Source organism: Salmo salar, chromosome ssa19, assembly GCF_905237065.1.
Source record: "Salmo salar chromosome ssa19, Ssal_v3.1, whole genome shotgun sequence".
Taxonomy (NCBI): Eukaryota; Metazoa; Chordata; class Actinopteri; order Salmoniformes; family Salmonidae; genus Salmo; species Salmo salar.
This window is the reverse complement of record NC_059460.1, coordinates 28606607-28624784: the sequence shown is the minus strand read 5'-3', so window position 1 is coordinate 28624784 and position 18178 is coordinate 28606607. Positions and strand designations below refer to the sequence as shown.

At 45.7% G+C, this 18178-nt stretch overlaps 1 protein-coding gene across 1 annotated transcript in view; it reads left to right on the top strand.

The window, feature by feature from the left end:
- The window catches only part of LOC106578704 (collectin-12), a 51154-nt gene that overhangs the window by 19022 nt on the left and 13954 nt on the right, over nt 1-18178 (top strand). Inside the window, exon 3 of the mRNA XM_014157822.2 lies at nt 11560-11682. Coding sequence (XP_014013297.1) covers nt 11560-11682 — 123 coding nt within the window. The remainder of the gene's footprint in view (nt 1-11559; nt 11683-18178) is intronic.

Sequence of the window (18178 nt, the reverse complement as noted above, 5' to 3'; positions counted from 1 at the left end):
TCTGTCAGGAGGAATGGGACAAACTTTACCCAACTTATTGTGGGAAGCTTGTGGAAGGCAACCCAAAACGTTTGACCCAAGTTAAACAATATAAAGGCAATGCTACCAAATACTAATTGAGTGTATGCAAACTTCTGACCCACTGGGAATGTGATGAAATGAATAAAACCTGAAATAAATCATTCTCTCTACTATTATTCTGACATTTCACATTCTTAAAATAAAGTGGTGATCCTAACTGACCTAAGACAGGGAATTTTTAAAAGGATTAGATGTCAGGAATTGTGAAAAACTGAGTTTAAATGTATTTGGCTAAGGTGTATGTAAACTTCCGACTTCAACTGTATCTGTACGGTCACTATGGGGACGTCATCGCCAATGCTTTTATTAATGAAGCCGGTGACTGATGTGGTAAACTCCTGAATGTTAGCAGATGAAAACAGTGAAACATTCATGTAGCTTAGCATCTGCTTCATCGGACCAGTTCCGTACTGAGCGCTTCACTGGTACTTCCTTTTTGAATGTTTGCTTGTAAGCAGGAAGCAGGAGGATAGAATTATGGTCTGATTTGTCTAAGGGAGGGCGAGGAATGGCCTTGTATGTGTTTCTGTGTGTGGAGTTAAAGTGATCTAGAGTTTTGTCGCCTCTAGTTGCACAGGTTACATGTTGGTAAAACGGATTTTTAGTTTCCCTGTATTAAAATCACTGGCCACGTGCCAGCATCGGTTGTAGTGGTAAATAGACAGCTACGAAAATATAGATGAAAACTCTCTTGGTAAATAGTGTGGTCTGCAGTTTATCATGAAGTATTCTAACTCAGGCAAGCAAAAACTCAAGACTTTCTTAACAGTAGTTAAATAAAGGTTAAATAAAAAAATCTAATCAAATTAGAGATTGCTCACCAGCTGTTGTTAACAGAGAGACACAACCTCCTCCCTTTGTCTTACCCACGTCTGCTGTCCGGTCTTGACGATGCATAGAAAACCAGCTAGATGTATATTATCCATGTCCTCGTTCAACCACGACTCTGAGAAATATAGAATATTACAGTTTTTCAGGTCCCGTTGATAGGATAGTCTCAAACGGAGCTCATCTAGTTTGTTCTCCAGTGACTGCACGTTCGCCAATAGAACAGAGGGCAATGGCAGTTTATTTGCTTGCCGAGGTAGTCTCGTCAGGGTGCCGCTTCACCTGCCTCTCGTTCGCCGCTGCTTCCTCTTTCAAGTCACATGGATTAGGGCCTGGTCTGGAGTAAGCAGAACATCCAGAGCTGCCAACTCTTTGAAGTAGAAATGTTAATTCAAATCGAGTTTACTGATCATTGTTCTGATGTCCAGAAGCTGTTTTCGTTCATAGGAAATGATGGGGGAGACATTATGTACAAAAACAGTTAAGATCAGCGTAAAAAAATACACAAATTAGCAGAATTGGTCAGGAGCCCATAAAATGGCTACTATCCACTGCAGCGTGTGTGTGTGTGTGTGTGTCTGTCTGTGTGTGTGTGCATGTCAAATCAAATCAAATCAAATTTTATTTGTCACATGCGCCGAATACAACAGTGAAATGCTTGCTTACAAGCCCTTAACCAATAATGCAGTTTTAAGAAAATACCCCCCAAAATGTGTGCGTGTTTGTGCGTGTGCATGCATGTGTGAATGTGTGTGTGTGTGACCGGGGTGATTTAAGTAGAATCTCATGGCTCTTTCTGAAGTTAAATCACTTCTGGCAGAGCTGTGTTAGGAGTTTATTCTCCATCCATTTCCCTGTACCACCGCATTTTACACGCACACCATGCAATCAATGGGTCACGCACATACTGTACATGTCTTAAAGTCAAACACTCACCCATTTAATTACCTTATGACATAACCATTCATGTAATGAGTGTTGGGTTTGACTGGGGCAGTGAAAGATTGTGTATGCCATTTTCATGGGTTGTGTCCCAAATGGGACCCTCTATTCCCTATGTAGCGCACGGCTTTTGACCACGACCCATAGGCCATTTGGGGTGCAACCATGGTGGAATAGAACGTGCTCCATGATAGATAGACTCACAGTGTAACAGTGTGTCTAGAGTTGGACCGGGACTAAGATTGAGTGGGGTTGGGTCAGGAGGGCTGGGAGAGAGAGTAGCAAGCGTTTCCTCTTTATGAGGTATGACCTCAGCCTGGACATGTGAATGCTGTCATCTTGCACAGGGGGGAGTTTATTTGCGCTACTCAATAAAACATGCTTTACGACCACCGGCGTCTTGTTTATGGTGTATTAGGAAGTAAACGTGAACTGTTGGACACAGAGCGCATAGTTCATGGCTAACAAGGCCTCTGGATACTGCCATGGTTACTGTCAGGAGAGGGGCAGGTAGTTAGGAGAGGAGGAGACAGAGAGAATGAGAGAGAGAGAGACCGAGAGCAAGAGAAACAGAGGAGGGAGAGAGCACACTGGAAGGTGCTATTCCTAGTGTAGCCATTACAGAAGGTCCAACATCGACAACAAAAGGAGCCAGTCAGAAAATGTCATGCCTCAAATACCAGGTCATGGTTTATTGTTCCAGCTGTGTGCATCAGAGGAAAAATGTCCTCTTGTTTGTTTTCTTTCCTTTCTAGTTACATTTAGCTTGTTTGTTTCTGTTTGACATTCTGGCTTTTCTCTATCGTCACTTGGGGTCTTTGTGGCATCTCGGTTAATTTTGATTGGCCCTTGAAGGACCCAGTACGAGATGAGACCCAAGGGGACGGAGACCAATGAGATGAGTCAATTTTAAAGAGGCAGAGACATAGACCCGGTTCCAAGCATTACAACAACACTAAGGGAAGCATAGAGACACTGCAGGAAGGCTTTGGAACTCAGTGTGATGGTTACGAAAGAGAAGGGGAAAGAGACATTTCTGCCAAATATTACTGTTGAAAACGATGACTTTAAGTGATTCTCACTTTTTCAGATTGAGCTTTTTCTATCTAGGCCTTTATTTAAAGAAGATGCTGAATCAAGTGTGGACATATACATTTTACATGTTTTGTCGTTTAGCAGACGTCTTTTTAGACCACAGTTGTATGGCAAGACGTTTTTTTAGGCTAAGCCAAGGACTTCTTAACTTTTCTGTTGACATTCATGGCAAGTTTCCTTGCTTCAGTCCATGTTACCTCTGGCTATGTCATGTTATAGTCATCAACACTACTTCCACTCGTTCTTTCTGCTAATGTTAGGTATTTATGTTTCTTAGAGAGTATGATATTAAACTCCTACCAGTGATGGTGACAGGAGTTTAATATCACGCACGCACGCACGCACGCACGCACGCACGCACGCACACACACACACACACACACACACACACACACACACAGCATCATTATAGTATAGTCATTCCTTGGATCTCAAATCCCAAAGCTGAAAGGGGCCTTTCCACCCCCTCACTCCACACCTTTGTTGATGTAGTTTTATGGAAAGATGACCTGTTTTTGTAACTGCTGCAAAAAGTTGAGTCTGTACAGACCCAGGGAGGGCCTCTGATGGGGTTGGGGGTGGGGAGGGGGTTGGCTAAGCAGGAACCCAGTATATACTACTGCCTGCCTCCCTTCCTCTCTGCCTGCCTGCCTCCTTGCATGCCTTCCTGCTTGCCTGCCCTCCCTGCCTGCATGGCTTAATGAACTCATCTGAGAACCATTTTGTAGATGTTTATTTACCTCTACTGGGTAATTAGGCATGGTAAAGAGTGAAGAATTTGACCAACTTTATATCTACAGTAGAGGCACCATTTATATTTCTCTCTCTCTTTCTCTCGCAAAATTTTTTTTCTGTGAGGGAGATTGAGCAGCCCAGATATGTTTCTGTCCCCTACACTCCCTTTACCTGTTTGACATTACTCAGGAGATCAGAGAAGGTTGTCTGGGAGATTGACAGATTATTGCAGCATGTAAAAGACATGTACCTGACTCCCTTTATGAGAACAGAACCAGGGAAATAGCATGGGAGAATGTAAGCTTGGCGTATGGGAACATGAAGTATGGTGGAATGTAGGCATTTGAATGATTGTGAGTATGTATTTTTTGGTCATATCCCAACATTTGAGGATCCTCTTAGATAACCAGTAGAGACAGGTATATGCCGGTACGTGACCATTATAAATCAGTAAACCAGTACGTGACCCATAGAGACCAGTAGGTAAACAGTAGAGACCAGTAGAGACCGATATGTGACCAGTAGAAACCAGTAGAGACCATTAGGTTACTAGTGGAGACCAGTAGAGACCAGTATAAACCAGTAAACCAGTATGTGACCAGTAGAGACCAGTAGGTAAACAGTAGAAACCAGAAGAGACCAGTAGTTGACCATTAGAGACGAGTAGGTAAACAGTAGAGACCAGAAGAAACCAGTATGTGACCAGTAGAAACCAGTATAGACCAGTAGGTGACCAGTAGAGACCAGTACACCAGTATGTGACCAGTAGGGACCAGTAGCGACTAGTAAGTGATCAGTAGACCAATAAAGACCAGTATATGACCAGTGTGGACTAGTAGAGACCATTAGACCAGTAGAGACCAGTATGTGACCAGTAGAGACCAGTAGATCAGTATGTGACCAGTAGAAACCAGTAGATATGTGATAGAATGGCTTTGTGGGTTGGTAGGAGGAGCAGTGGGTTCATCTAAGGGGACGTGGCAGATCCCTATCTCAGACTCTCCTAAGCTTTCTGTCACAGTGTCACACGTTGTCACGCTTCCTGCTTGGCTCCTCATACTGTCCTTTGGCTTGGCAGGAGTTACTGTCTGTGTTCTTTACTGTCACTGCTACAGCCGCTCTGCTTTCTCTCCACCTCTCTCCATGTTCCTCCCTCTCTGTTCCACTCTATCCTCCCTCTCCACATTTCTCATTCCCCATTTCTCTCCCTGTCCAATTCTTTCTCTTCCCTCATCGTCTGTATGTCAATCCCTCCCTCCCTCCCTCCATCCTCTCCACACATAACCGCTCGCATCATGTCCGCCTGTCTCGTGTGGCAGATGCGAATAGTTTCCATCACATGCAATAAAAGAGATGGAGCCTAAATCAGGCCACACATGATGTCAGAGATGGTGTCAGTTTCCTAGGGCCCCCAAGAGACACCGCATGAACTCAGAGCCCTCTGGCCACTTGGTTTCTCCACTCCCTATGTATTACGTAATTCACAGGTAGAAACTAAGTGAACACAGGGGGCATGTTTTGGATCACATTCAATTCAAGTTGTTAAACAATCCGTCATTAGGCAGGCCGTACTGCCAGGACCTCCCCTGTAGTAGGGAGAGCTGGACTGAATTGTATTTTGAGCACATTAAGCTCATTTAGCTTGAAGGCTCAGTTTGGAGCCTGGGCATAAACCTAAGGCACGGTGGGTCACCTCCCCCTGCCCACAGAGCAGCATCCTGGTAATGGGAAGCAGAGCTGAGTCTCTGCTGTGCCAACCCCAGTGATACCTCCCAGTCAGTCACAGACTGATACATTGGCTGAGTCTTTTATTGCATTTTCATTTAATGACAGGATTTAACATTGGTGTAAGCCATTTATTCATGTTTATTCTTTCACACACAGATACATACGCATACTGTAAGCACGCACGCCCACTTGTACACACACACATGGACGGACACACACACACTTTGTCTCCTACTTTGTACTACTTCTTTATGCTATTGAGGAAATCAGAGCTGCGTATGAGTCATTCATTGAGCCATCCTCCCCTTCGAAATTGTAAAAAGATCTTGGCTTGTTTTACAGTATATCAAATGATCTTATTAAACTTCTAATTTCTATTTGGAGTAACGAGCCACAAATGGGCTGCAGGATTTCAGATATTTTAAACCTTCTTTAAAGAAGTCCAGCGTTTAGCATGAGTTACAAAAACAAATTTAACATCCAACCATATTGTGCTGTTTTTTAAATTACACCATTTTGGTATTTTTGGCACAACGAGGTTATCCATGACTGTCCATTGTCTTCCTGAGTCTATCCTGAACTAGTCTATTTCTCAAATAGAGAACCAGAAATTCACTTTCACATAACAATGCAATGGTTGCTTTCTTGGAGCTGATTTGCGCTGATTCCTGGAAAGGGTTGAGTGTGTTTTAGGCAGGGCACAGTTCCAGAACACTCTCGGACTGACCTCAGCTCACAGCACTCTGTTCTCATCGGTTACTATAGCTTCCTCCTCATATTTACTGTAAATAAACACTGTCTTCTAATGAGCAAGGCCGTATCAGTTCTGCTCGGACGTTTGCACCATGGACACCCGTTTACCCTTCTGGGCAAGAATTAAAGGGGAAATATGTGATTGGTAGATCTATTTTTGGACAGTTAAGTTAATAATACCACCTCACCAGTTTGATGTTTTTAAAATCCCAGAGTGCCCCTTTAATGGTCAGTTTGAAGAAGAGAACAAGTTGATGAGGCTTGGGTAGGATACAGTTCCAGTATATGTACCAAACATTGGTCAAAGAGAAAGCTCTGGGACATAACAGCGTAATCCAATGTGATCAAGGTAGACATTGTCAGGATGTCATATCAACTCAATAGCATACATTGTTCATCCCAAACGTCCACGACCAGGAAAACCACTTACTGTAGTTTTGAAAAGCGATGGTTGTTCATTACTTGTTATGGAAGTTATTTGTGTTTGGAGCAACATTGTGTTTTGCTACGAGCAGTAAAAGTGTTTTTGTCAGCCTGTGGTCTCAGCATTGTCTCAGTATCTTAGATGTTGGTTGTTTTGTGGTTGTGGTTGGCCAGGCTAAACTAGGTTTGACCTCGCAGCTGAGGGAAGTGACGACAAACCATTGTCCAGTTGAATGAGCAGCAGCCAGTCTGAAGGAACCATGAAACTCCACATATAGACAACACATTATCGTTAAACTGTGAACAAGGAAGCACCGATTTCACTCTTGTCTCCATTTCTCTGGAGTCTGCTCTGATTTCTCTCAGATCCTTCCTCGGAAATGTTTATAATCACAGACCAGTCTACGAATGATTTTCACAGAGAAAATTGTCAGTTCATGTTAAGTCTTCAGTCCAGATATGCATAGACTAGAAGACATTTACCTGCAGTCCAATACACCCAAACCTCAATGTCTAAATAGTATCAGCTATCCAGAGGTTCTGTCCTCAGTGTTGCGGTCTGTTTTGAGGATTTTCTTCTCTGATCTGATATGAGAACAGACAGTTTATGTTTCACTTGGTTTGTTTGAATTGTCCAATGTCCATATGTCAGATGGCTATTACTTTAATCAAGCAGAGAATCTAGAGGCCTTGTATGTATCCCAGGCGCCTATAGTAGTAAACATGCAGATGCTTTCCCAGTGATATAGAGCCCTATGGGTCTGTGTCTGTTGTCCTGTTGCCAGACCCCAGGGCCCATCCAGGAAGTCACCCACTGGGAGACAAACAATTAAGCCATGACATATGGATCATGACCGTGGACTGAGACGGTCTCTGGACTGAGAAAGAACACAGGTCCAACAGAACAGCTGCTTCATCTGAAACCTCCGACCCAGTCTGCCCCCTTGACTCTATATCTGACCATCAATGGGAGGGAGGGGGGAAAGTGCAGGAAATGGAGGGGGTAGCGGGTTTGCTTTGTTGTTGTTTGTCGTTGGTGGCGGCCATGTTTGTGTTTTGACAGCTGTCCTCCATTTTGGATACTTGGACAGCTAACCCTGAGAGCTTAGTTGATCCTGTCGACATTCTCTAATGATGACAGAGTTAGAACGCCTTGTCTGTGTATTGTAAAACATTCCTTTTATAGTGTTTTGATTTACTTTTAGCACAATAGATTTATAAAATATCTGTCAACATATTTAGATAGGTCTGCAGTTTCTGGCCCAAGTCTTTTTGATTACTTAGAAGTGATGTATGTTGTCATGTTCTTTTTTAGCAGTGAAAGCCGGCATTGGGTTTGCACTCCAAACACATGTCAGTCGTTATAAATGTTCTTGAAGCTTTGAAATCCATTTTGTTTAGCCCTAACGGCTACAAACTGAATGACCATTGCCATGTTCTACAATGATCCATGCACAGAGGCAAATTGAAGAGGAGCTTTGTCACTGGCCAATACATCTCACCGACCAATACTTTGGTCAGCTGCTATAAGGCCTGTCTGAGGTGATTCTGTATGACTGGCTGCACACAAAGAACCGGCACAGTGATATTAAGAGATATTCTTGGCAGCTCCATGCCTCAACACTCCTTCCGGTAAATCTCCTTTTCACTTTGACTTGGCTGAGTAGACAGAATGCATCTTCCAGCTGGAAAGGGTGTTAAACTGAGGTCTGCTTCCCAATGATCATTACAGGTCCCAGGACAGCTATAGAAAGAGGAGGCCTGTTAACCTCGGTATCCTGGCCAAAGTCCCACTGCGGCCCTATAGCAGCAGAGCAACCTGACTAGCTGATCACTTCAGTATTTTCTAATTGGCTAAAGTTATCCCTCGCTAGCTATACTGCTCTTCAACTGCATGGGTGGCGAGAGCACTTGAGTGGTGCCACATTTGTGGTGCCACATTCGGTGCCAGAGCACTTGAGTCGCCACCCATGCAGTTGAAGAGCAGTATAGCTAGCAAGGGATAACTTTAGCCAATTAGAAAATCTATTTGGTGCCAGAGAACTTGAGTGCCAGAGTCTATTCTACACCAATGCTTTTCTATAAAGGAAATTATTAGGCTTTATACAACGGGTGGGTCTAATCCTGAATGCTATTTGGTTAAAACTGCATTCCAGCCGGTGTCTATTCCACAAATTACCATTGGTTAAATCCATGACGTTGAAATGCCTATTTACTCTGTTCCATCTGATACTGCACAATCCACTGTCTCATCAGCTCAGCCAGGTCATTTATTTACTAGATATACAATGTAAAAAGCATCTAGACATTATCTTCCATTTTGTTTAGACTAGCATTTGGTATTCAACAACGGAGATTTGCAACTGACATTTTCAATATTGTCTGAATATTGAAATGTGATCTCCAGCTGTCCTATGGTAATGAACCTGTCAGGAGTCAGGACGAGACAGACAGGCTGGCAGCTTTTCTCTGCCAGGCGAAATCGTGAATCAGCATCATTTTTATGGATATATACAAAGAAATGTCAAAGGAAAAACACGAAATGCAGCTTCAGTTTGAAGTGATTATGTTAGCTGTGTGTCCTGGCGATAGAGCAAATGTTTTATGCCAGGTGAAATCGCGCATCATTAGCTCATTGTTATGGATGTATCCCCAAAAAATCACTAGAAAACAGCTTAAACAAACGCAAATGCAGCACCTTTCGCTGTTATTCTGACTGCACTGTTGGACGTGGCTGTGTTAGCAAGCAAGGGATAAGAACATTGCCAGCTATCATGAAATGAAACATTTAGAATGAATGACTGGGTGGCATCCATAGAATTAGAACAAAACGACTGGGTCGGGTCTCTGGCAAATGAACAGATAGAACGAACGACCAGCCGGCTTGGGTAGCAACCCTAGATTTGTGTTGTGACTATATCTCGTGGAAAGATGAAATAGTATGAATAAATTCATCAAAGTAACATTGTTTTATGAAAATATGTCAATCCTTATTTGAATATGTTGTTAACCTGTTGTAGAAAAGTAATAATGCCCGAGAAGCTGTTGTTTGGAGGATATATTGGCACGGGGTCTTGGGCCTAACAACAACCGTGCCAATATATCCTCCAAACAACGGCTTCTCGGGCATTATCACTTATATAATGAATTATCATAATCTACATGAGACAGCAAGCCCTATTGGCATTTATTAGCCATAGGTCAAGAAGTTTTAACACAAAGATTGCATTGGCACAGGCCATCTTTGTGTTGCCATGGAAATGTTGGAAGTGGCTTTCCTTGAGCTGGGCATGCAAATACGTTTTATTTCAGGTACATGAAACGCAGGACCTTTCTTTTTTTCACCCACTTCCTGAATTCAAATGCAATGCAGCTGTGTTCCCGTCAGCACTGTGGATCTCGGCACTCATCTGTCAGGAAAGATATCCTTGGAAAGAAATATTCCAGGAAAATGTAAGAGAATGCCAACAGTCCTCCATGACTTTCCCCGATGGTTGGAGGCACTTGAATGTCCCTGGTTTGAATACTCCTACATACTGATGTTGATTATTGAATCCAGGAACTGTTTGTTTATGTTTCATTATGAGGAGTGTGTGTGTGTGTGTGTGTGTGTGTGTGTGTGTGTGTGTGTGTGTGTGTGTGTGTGTGTGTGTGTGTGTGTGTGTGTGTGTGTGTGTGTGTGTGTGTGTGTGTGTGTGTGTGTGTGTGTGTGTGTGTGAATTTATGCATGATGTGTGTGTGTGTCATAGAGTCTGCCAAGTGAAGGCTTTCTCAGGAAAATAAGCCTGTGGCACAGTGTAAACAGTTTGGGGGGGTCTTGTTATGGTGTCCCTCGCCCCCTCACTGCCCGGGGCCTCAGGGAACAACTGGGCCCTTTAATGTGGCCTCCAGGCTGTTTGTCCAGATGTGGGCACCTGGAGATTCAGACCCAGGGCCTGGAGAACCCCAGACCTCAGCCCACATAGGGCCAGCCAGGCCACGCTTTGACCAGGCTCTCTGCTGTCTCCACATAGCCCGACTCTGTAGCCACCTGAGCCATAATATACCCCAATGCACCCTAATCCCTTATAGCGCCCTACTTTTGACGAGGGCCCATAGAGCTCATAGGACTCTGGTCAAAAGTAGTGCACTTGCACTATATAGGGAATAGGTGCCATTTGGGACTCACCCCTAGGTAGAGTGCAGAGATGCAGGATATCCAGTCATAGGATATAATATATTGAATATACACTGAGTGTATAAAACATTAAGAACACCTTCCTAATATTGAGTTGCACTCTACAAGGTGTAGAAAGCATTCCACAGGGATGCTGGCCCATGTTGACTCCAATGCTTCCCACAGTTGTGTCAAGTTGGCTGGATGTCCCTTGGGTGGTGGACCATTCTTGATACACACGGGAAACTTTTGAGCGTGAAAAACCCAGCATTGTTACAGTTCTTGACACAAACCGGTGCGCCTGGCACCTACTACCATACACCGTTTAAAGGCACTTAAAATCCTTTCACTTCCTATGGCAAGAGTAGTCAACTAGATTCAGCCGCAGGCTGTTTTTTGTTGGAGTGAATTGTCTGGGGGCTGGAAAATAATTATTATAATTTGTACACTGCAAATTGGCCACAACTGGCCACAATTCCAAAAATACATTGTATTTGAAAATAACAATAGTTGTATACCTTGATTACATTGAGACATGATCAAATATCTCATTTCTTTTGTGGGAATACCTCCCCCACTTGGGGGCCTGTTTTTGTCGGCGGGCCACCTGTTGCGTGTGTGTGTGTGTGTGTGTGTGTGTGTGTGTGTGTGTGTGTGTGTGTGTGTGTGTGTGTGTGTGTGTGTGTGTGTGTGTGTGTGTGTGTGTTGGTTACAGTTTGAATAGTGTGAACAAACTAACTATGATGCTGTCGAGAACTCATTTTAATATGTTTTTACATACACATTGTTATTCATCTGCATTTCTCTCCCTTGTGTAGGTATCCAGGAGGGTACCCAGTGTACTAAGTGTAAGAATGAGTGGGCACTGAAGACCTCCATAGCACTGCTCTACGTGCTGTGCACGCTACTCACCATCGCTGTTGCTGTCCTCGGGTATAAAGGTAAGCAAGGACACCTGTCAATCAAAGTGCATGCTTCTGTAAACTGTATTTCTGACTGTAGATAGTTTACACTACCTCCACTGGTGTCTATGGACATAATATTGCTTTCAAAATAAAAGTCCCCAGGGTACAGACAATTACAATGACTCAGTACATTATGCATAAAATAAAAGTAATAATAAAACTAAGGCTCTACTACTTGTAAGGTAGGGGGAGACATCTCTTCATGCTTGTGTATCTGTCAAAGTGGTTGCTACTTTAGAGACATAGAATGGAAAGTCTAGCTATGTCACTGTGTAAGCTGACTGGGACCGTGGTGACCAGCATTGCTCAACCAAACCTTATTACGCCTTCACATTGAGAAAGTGAGTGTCCAAACTGTGCGTGAGGTCCTTCTCCACATCCTGCCAGGAAATAAGATCACCCCTGTTTGATCACCATGAGCACAGTGTGTTTGTTTGCTTTGGAGTGTGAGGCTGTGTGTGTGTGTGTGTGTGTGTGTGTGTGTGTGTGTGTGTGTGTGTGTGTGTGTGTGTGTGTGTGTGTGTGTGTGTGTGTGTGTGTGTGTGTGTGTGTGTGTGTTTGTGTATGTGGTGCGTGTGTGTGCTGTGTGTGTTTGGTGTGGGTGTGTGCTGTATGTGTGTGTTTGTGTGTGTGTGGGTGTGTGTGTGTATGTATGTGTGTGCGTGTGTGTGTGTTTGTGTGGGCTAATGTCCCCAGTGACTCCTTACGTTCTGCCCAAACATGACATAGATGCTGTTGGGCAATGTTTCATTGTTATTAATTCAGGCTAGTGGAAGAGTCATGGAAACTCTGAGCGATCCCACTGACTGTAAGACCATCACACTCTGAAACCAAAACAAGCCCTGTTCTCTCCAAAGTGACATTAACTCAGCCGCAGCCCGCCCCCTTTTTTGCCTTTCTTTGAAAACCTCAGCGCTGTTGTATGTTCTCCCCCTTGCATCCTTCCTGCACCCCTGCACACCCCCGTTCCCCCTCTCTCGGGACCCAAGGACTTACTCTCCATCCAAGGACTTACTCTCTCGGGACCCAAGGACTTACTCCCCCACGCTCACACCTCAAGGAACCGACCTGTGGTTTTGTGGAGCTTCACTTCCTGGTCTGTGTTCTGATCTTTCCAGCTTTGGGAAAACTGTCCCGCAACGGTCCAAAGGCCGAACTTAGACTATTCCTGTGATAATTACGCTAACTGTTCTCATGTGTGCACAAATAACCGTTTTAACATCGCTCATGGTTGTTGGGGATTTTAGATTAAATTAAAAGTGATGTCCTTTACACACACAATTGGGTTCAGTCAGTCAGTAGTCAATCCTCATCCTTGTTCCACACTGCACATTTTCATGCAGCCCTAATTAAGACCAGATAAGTGGTAAACTCACTGCAACTCTAGCAAAACCCACTAAAATAGTTTTTTACTGGCAGAGCTATAGTAGTGGGCTGTCCAGGGAACCACAGCTCCACAGCCTAACCATGCAGTCAGGACTAGATGGTTATGTGAAGTAAGACTAGGGTTGTGGCAGTCACGAAAATATCTGTTGGTCTCACGGTAATTGACGTTAATTAACATAAACACATTTAGCATCTCCTGGCTTCCACATACACTGATGCAGACCTTTGGAACAGCTACATTTTAAAAAGTCGAATAAATCCATGTAATATAGCCTACATCTTCACAAAAGATCCATTATTTAAGTCTATTTCAGAAGAACAGAATAGCATACTCCGAGTAGTCCTTATGTTTGGTCCTGATCTGGCCCTTGAATGAGTAGATGTTCTAAAACTTTGGACTGGTAGTGTATGTACTCCTATATGCTTAATTAAGAGTTATTCATGTAACTTAAGTTGTTCTACAAACGTTGGTCTCTATGTTTAGATTTTTAATACATTGTAAGGCTGCATGATGCGACTCTAATGATCATTTGAAAAAAGTCGCTTGAAAGGCATGAGTTTTGTTGCGCAGGCTGCACACACTTTATCAGTCTCTCATTCACATTTTGGCAAGTACTTGATAATGCCTCGAATTTCACGGCAGCATCTCTTTGTGTGACCGTAATGCACCCCCAAAAAAATACATGACTTTTGCGGCCAGTGGCCGTTGTGTCCTTGGACCGGAGTGCTGCATTGTGCTCTTCTCCCTGAGTGCGGCATGCTCCGAAGCACCTCTCACTCACATGGCTCTCCATCACGGGATCAGGCCTTTCTCACAGGCTACAAGTGAAGACAGACACATCGGGGACGCAACTGCGCGCATCCTTATCTAATCCTGAGGTACATAGTGAAGATATTGAAATAACTGTCCACATTTACTTTTCGGGTAGCCAGCAAGCTGAGTAGGGCTAACGAACAGCAAAAGCACTAGCCAATGTCAATCTACTATCCCCCATAGTACAAGATTTGACCTGTGCGAGAAATAAATATTCCAAACATAGTCTGGGACAGTTGTGGGATGCGATAGATCCCAAATTAATACAAACACTAGCATCCCAAAATATTTTTACGCAATGTGGCTGACGCAGCAGATCAGAACGTTTAGCTTTAAATGTTGATCAACTATTAGGCTGTTTCTTCACATTATAACACAGCAATGCCCACATGGCAGTAGGCTATAAACACAAATGTTCCATTAGCAGGAAAACACCTTTATCAAAAGTTACCGTAAATGCGAATATACATTTAATGCTTTTATTATAAAGGTGCATTTTTATGGGGAAAATTATCTTCCCCAAACTTGAAAGGTACTCGTTACTTATGTATGCCAGTTAGACTCTACACCCCTTGTATTTTTAAGAAGTTATTTGGCACTTTAGTTGTGATACAAACCGTATCAAAACATATAGGCCTATGGGCTAGGCTATATGAGATGTGCGACTATAATTCTAAAAAGTCACAAAAAAAGGCATAATTTCTTGCCTTATGCTGGGCATTGTTCACAAGTGATAATATAGAATTTACAAGTGATAGGCTAATATTGTCACCAATCAGACTATTCTTGATTTAATCTTGTCTTTACATAAAGTTGAAGTCGGTAGTTTACATACACTTATGTTGGAGTCATTAAACTCGTTTTTCAACCACTCCACAAATGTCTTATTCACAAACTATAGTTTTGGCAAGTCTGTTAGGACATCTACTTTGTGCATGACACAAGTACTTTTTCCAACAATTGTTTACAGACAGATTATTTCACTTATAATTGTCAAGGTTGGCTCAAGGAAGCAGGAGAGGTAGAGTCAAGCGCAGGAGACAGAAAATCCGTGAACACACTTTTAATGGGCATCCACTCAGAACGAAGCAAGGTAGGGCAGGGCACATAAAACAAATGCTCCAAAAACCCAGCTCAACACAAAGCAGGGACGCAGACCACAATAACCCCTGCGAAAAAAACACAGGCATAGGGAAACATTTGTTCCTCAAACGAAATACGTCCTGACACAGAACAATCACGCACAAAACACAAACCTACCTAGGTAGACTAAATACCCCCCCCCCCACTAACAACTAATACAAAACAGGTGCATGCCTAACCTAGACCTAACCAACAGAAAGTGAAACAGAGGATCGGTGGCAGCTAGTAGGCCGGCGACGATGACCGCCGAGCGCCGCCTGGGCGAGGATGGGCGCCACCTTCCGTCGGTGTCGTGACAGTACCCCCCCCGACGCGCGGCTCCCGCAGCGCGCCGACGCCGGCCTCGAGGACGCCCTGGGGGGCAAGGCGCAGGGCGATCCGAATGGAGGCTGTGGTACTCCCGGATTAGCACTGGGTCCAATATGTCCTCCACCGGTACCCAGCACCTCTCCTCCCAGTCCACGAGGTACTGCAGGCCCCCGATGTCCAGGGGGGGTAGAGGGACCTCCTGCACCTCATTGTCCTGTAGCGGACCAGCTACCATCGGCCTGAGGAGAGACATGAAACGAGTGGTTAATACGATAATAAGAAGGAAGTTGTAACCTGTAACACACCTCATTTATTCTCCTCAGGACTTTAAATGGCCCCACAAACCGCGGACCCAGTTTCGGGTAGGGCAGACGGAGAGGCAGGTTCCGGGTCGAGAGCCAGACTCTCTCCCCTGGGGTAAACACGGGGGCCTTACTGCGGCGACGGTCAGCACTCTCTTTTTGTCGTCCCCTGGCCCGTTCCAGGGATTCCTGGACGGCGTTCCAGGTCTCCCTAGAGTGCTGGACCCAGTCCTCTACCGCAGGGGCCTCCGTCTGGCTCTGATGCCAGGGCCCCAGGACCGGCTGATAACCCAACACACATTGAAAAGGCGACAGGTTGGTAGAGGAGTGGCGAAGAGAGTTCTGAGCCATCTCGGCCCATGGCACAAACCTCGCCCACTCCCCTGGCCGGTCCCGGCAGTAGGACCGCAGAAACCTGCCCACATCCTGATTTATCCTCTCTACCTGTCCATTACTTTCGGGGTGAAACCCTGAGGTCAAAATGACCGAAACCTCCAGTCGCTCCATAAACGCCCGCCACACCCGAGACGTGAACTGGGGGCCTCGATCTGAGACGTTGTCCTCAGGCACCCCGTAGTGCCAGAAGACGTGGGTGAATAGAGCTTCCATGGTCTGCAGGGCCGTAGGAAGACCGGGTAAAGGGAGCAAACGGCAGGACTTAGAGAACCGGTCCACAACGACCAGGATTGCAGTGTTGCCCTGAGACGGCGGGAGATCAGTGAGGAAATCCACCGCCAGGTGGGACCATGGTCGCTGTGGAACCGGGAGGGGCTGTAATTTCCCTCTAGGCAGGTGCCTAGGAGCCTTACTCTGGGCGCACACCGAACAGGAGGAGACATAGCGCCTCACGTCCTTCACCAAGGTGGGCCACCAGTATTTCCCACTAAGACCACACACCATCCGCTCAATCCCTGGGTGACCCGAGGAGTGTAGCGTGTGCGCCCACCGGATCAACCGATCCCGGACACCGAGCGGGACGTACTTACGACCCACGGGACACTGAGGAGGAGTAGGTTCCGCCCATAACGCCCGCTCGATATCCGCATCCACCTCCCAGACCACCGGTGCCACCAGGCAGGAGGTTGGAAGTATGGGAGTGGGATCGGTGGACCGTTCCTCGGTGTCATGGAGACGAGACAGTGCGTCGGCCTTAGTGTTCCGGGAACCTGGGATGTACGAGATTGTAAACTGAAATCTCATAAAGAACATCGCCCACCTGGCTTGACGAGGGTTCAGTCTCCTCGCCGCCCGGATGTACTCCAGATTACGGTGGTCGGTCCAGATGAGAAATTGGTGACGCGCCCCCTCAAGCCAATGTCTCCACACCTTCAGGGCTCTTACCACAGCCAGCAACTCCCTGTCCCCCACATCATAGTTATGCTCCGCCGGACTCAACTTCTTAGAGAAGAAGGTACAGGGGCGAAGCTTGGGGGGCGTGCCCGAGTGCTGTGATAGCACGGCTCCTACCCCAGCCTTGGACGCATCCACCTCCACTATGAATGGCAAAGAGGGATCCGGATGCGCCAGCACTGGAGCATCGGTGAACAGCGCCTTCAGACGACTAAAGGCCCTGTCTGCCTCCGCTGACCACCGCAACCGCACCGGACCCCCCTTCATCAGTGAGGTAATGGGAGCCGCCACCTGCCCAAAGCCCCGGATAAACCTCCGGTAGTAATTGGCAAACCCCAAGAACCGCTGCACCTCCTTCACCGTGGTGGGAGTCGGCCAATTACGCACGGCTGAAATGTGGTCACATTCCATCACCACCCCGGATGTGGAAATGCGATACCCCAGAAAAGAGACGGCTGGCTTGGAGAACTCACATTTCTCAGCCTTGACGTATAGGTCATGCTCCACCAGTCGCCCAAGCACTTTACGCACCAGAGACACATGCACGGCATGTGTAGTGGAGTAGATCAGAATATCATCGATTTACACCACTACACCCTGACCGAGCAGGTCCTGGAGAATCTCGTCCACAAAGGATTGGAAGACGGCGGGAGCATTCTTTAACCCATACGACATGACGAGGTACTGATAGTGGCCAGATGTGGAACTAAATGCAGTTTTCCACTCGTCCCCTCCTCGGATACGCACCAAATTATACGCACTCCTGAGATCCAATTTTGTGAAGAAGCGCGCCACGTGAAATGACTCCACCGTCGTGTCGATGAGAGGTAGTGGGTAACTAAAACCCACCGTGATAGAATTTAGACCTCTATAGTCAATGCACGGGCGGAGACCCCCCTCCTTCTTCTTCACAAAAAAGAAGCTTGAGGAGACAGGTGAGTTGGATGGCCGAATGTATCCCTGCCTCAAGGACACAGTGACGTATGTCTCCATAGCCACTGTCTCCTCCTGAGACAGGGGATACACGTGACTACGGGGAAGTGCAGCGCCCACCTGGAGGTTTATCGCACAGTCTCCTCGTCGATGAGGTGGTAATTGGGTCGCCGAAGGCGATAGCCAAATCGGCATACTCTGAGGGAATGTGCATGGTAGAGACTTGGTCTGGACT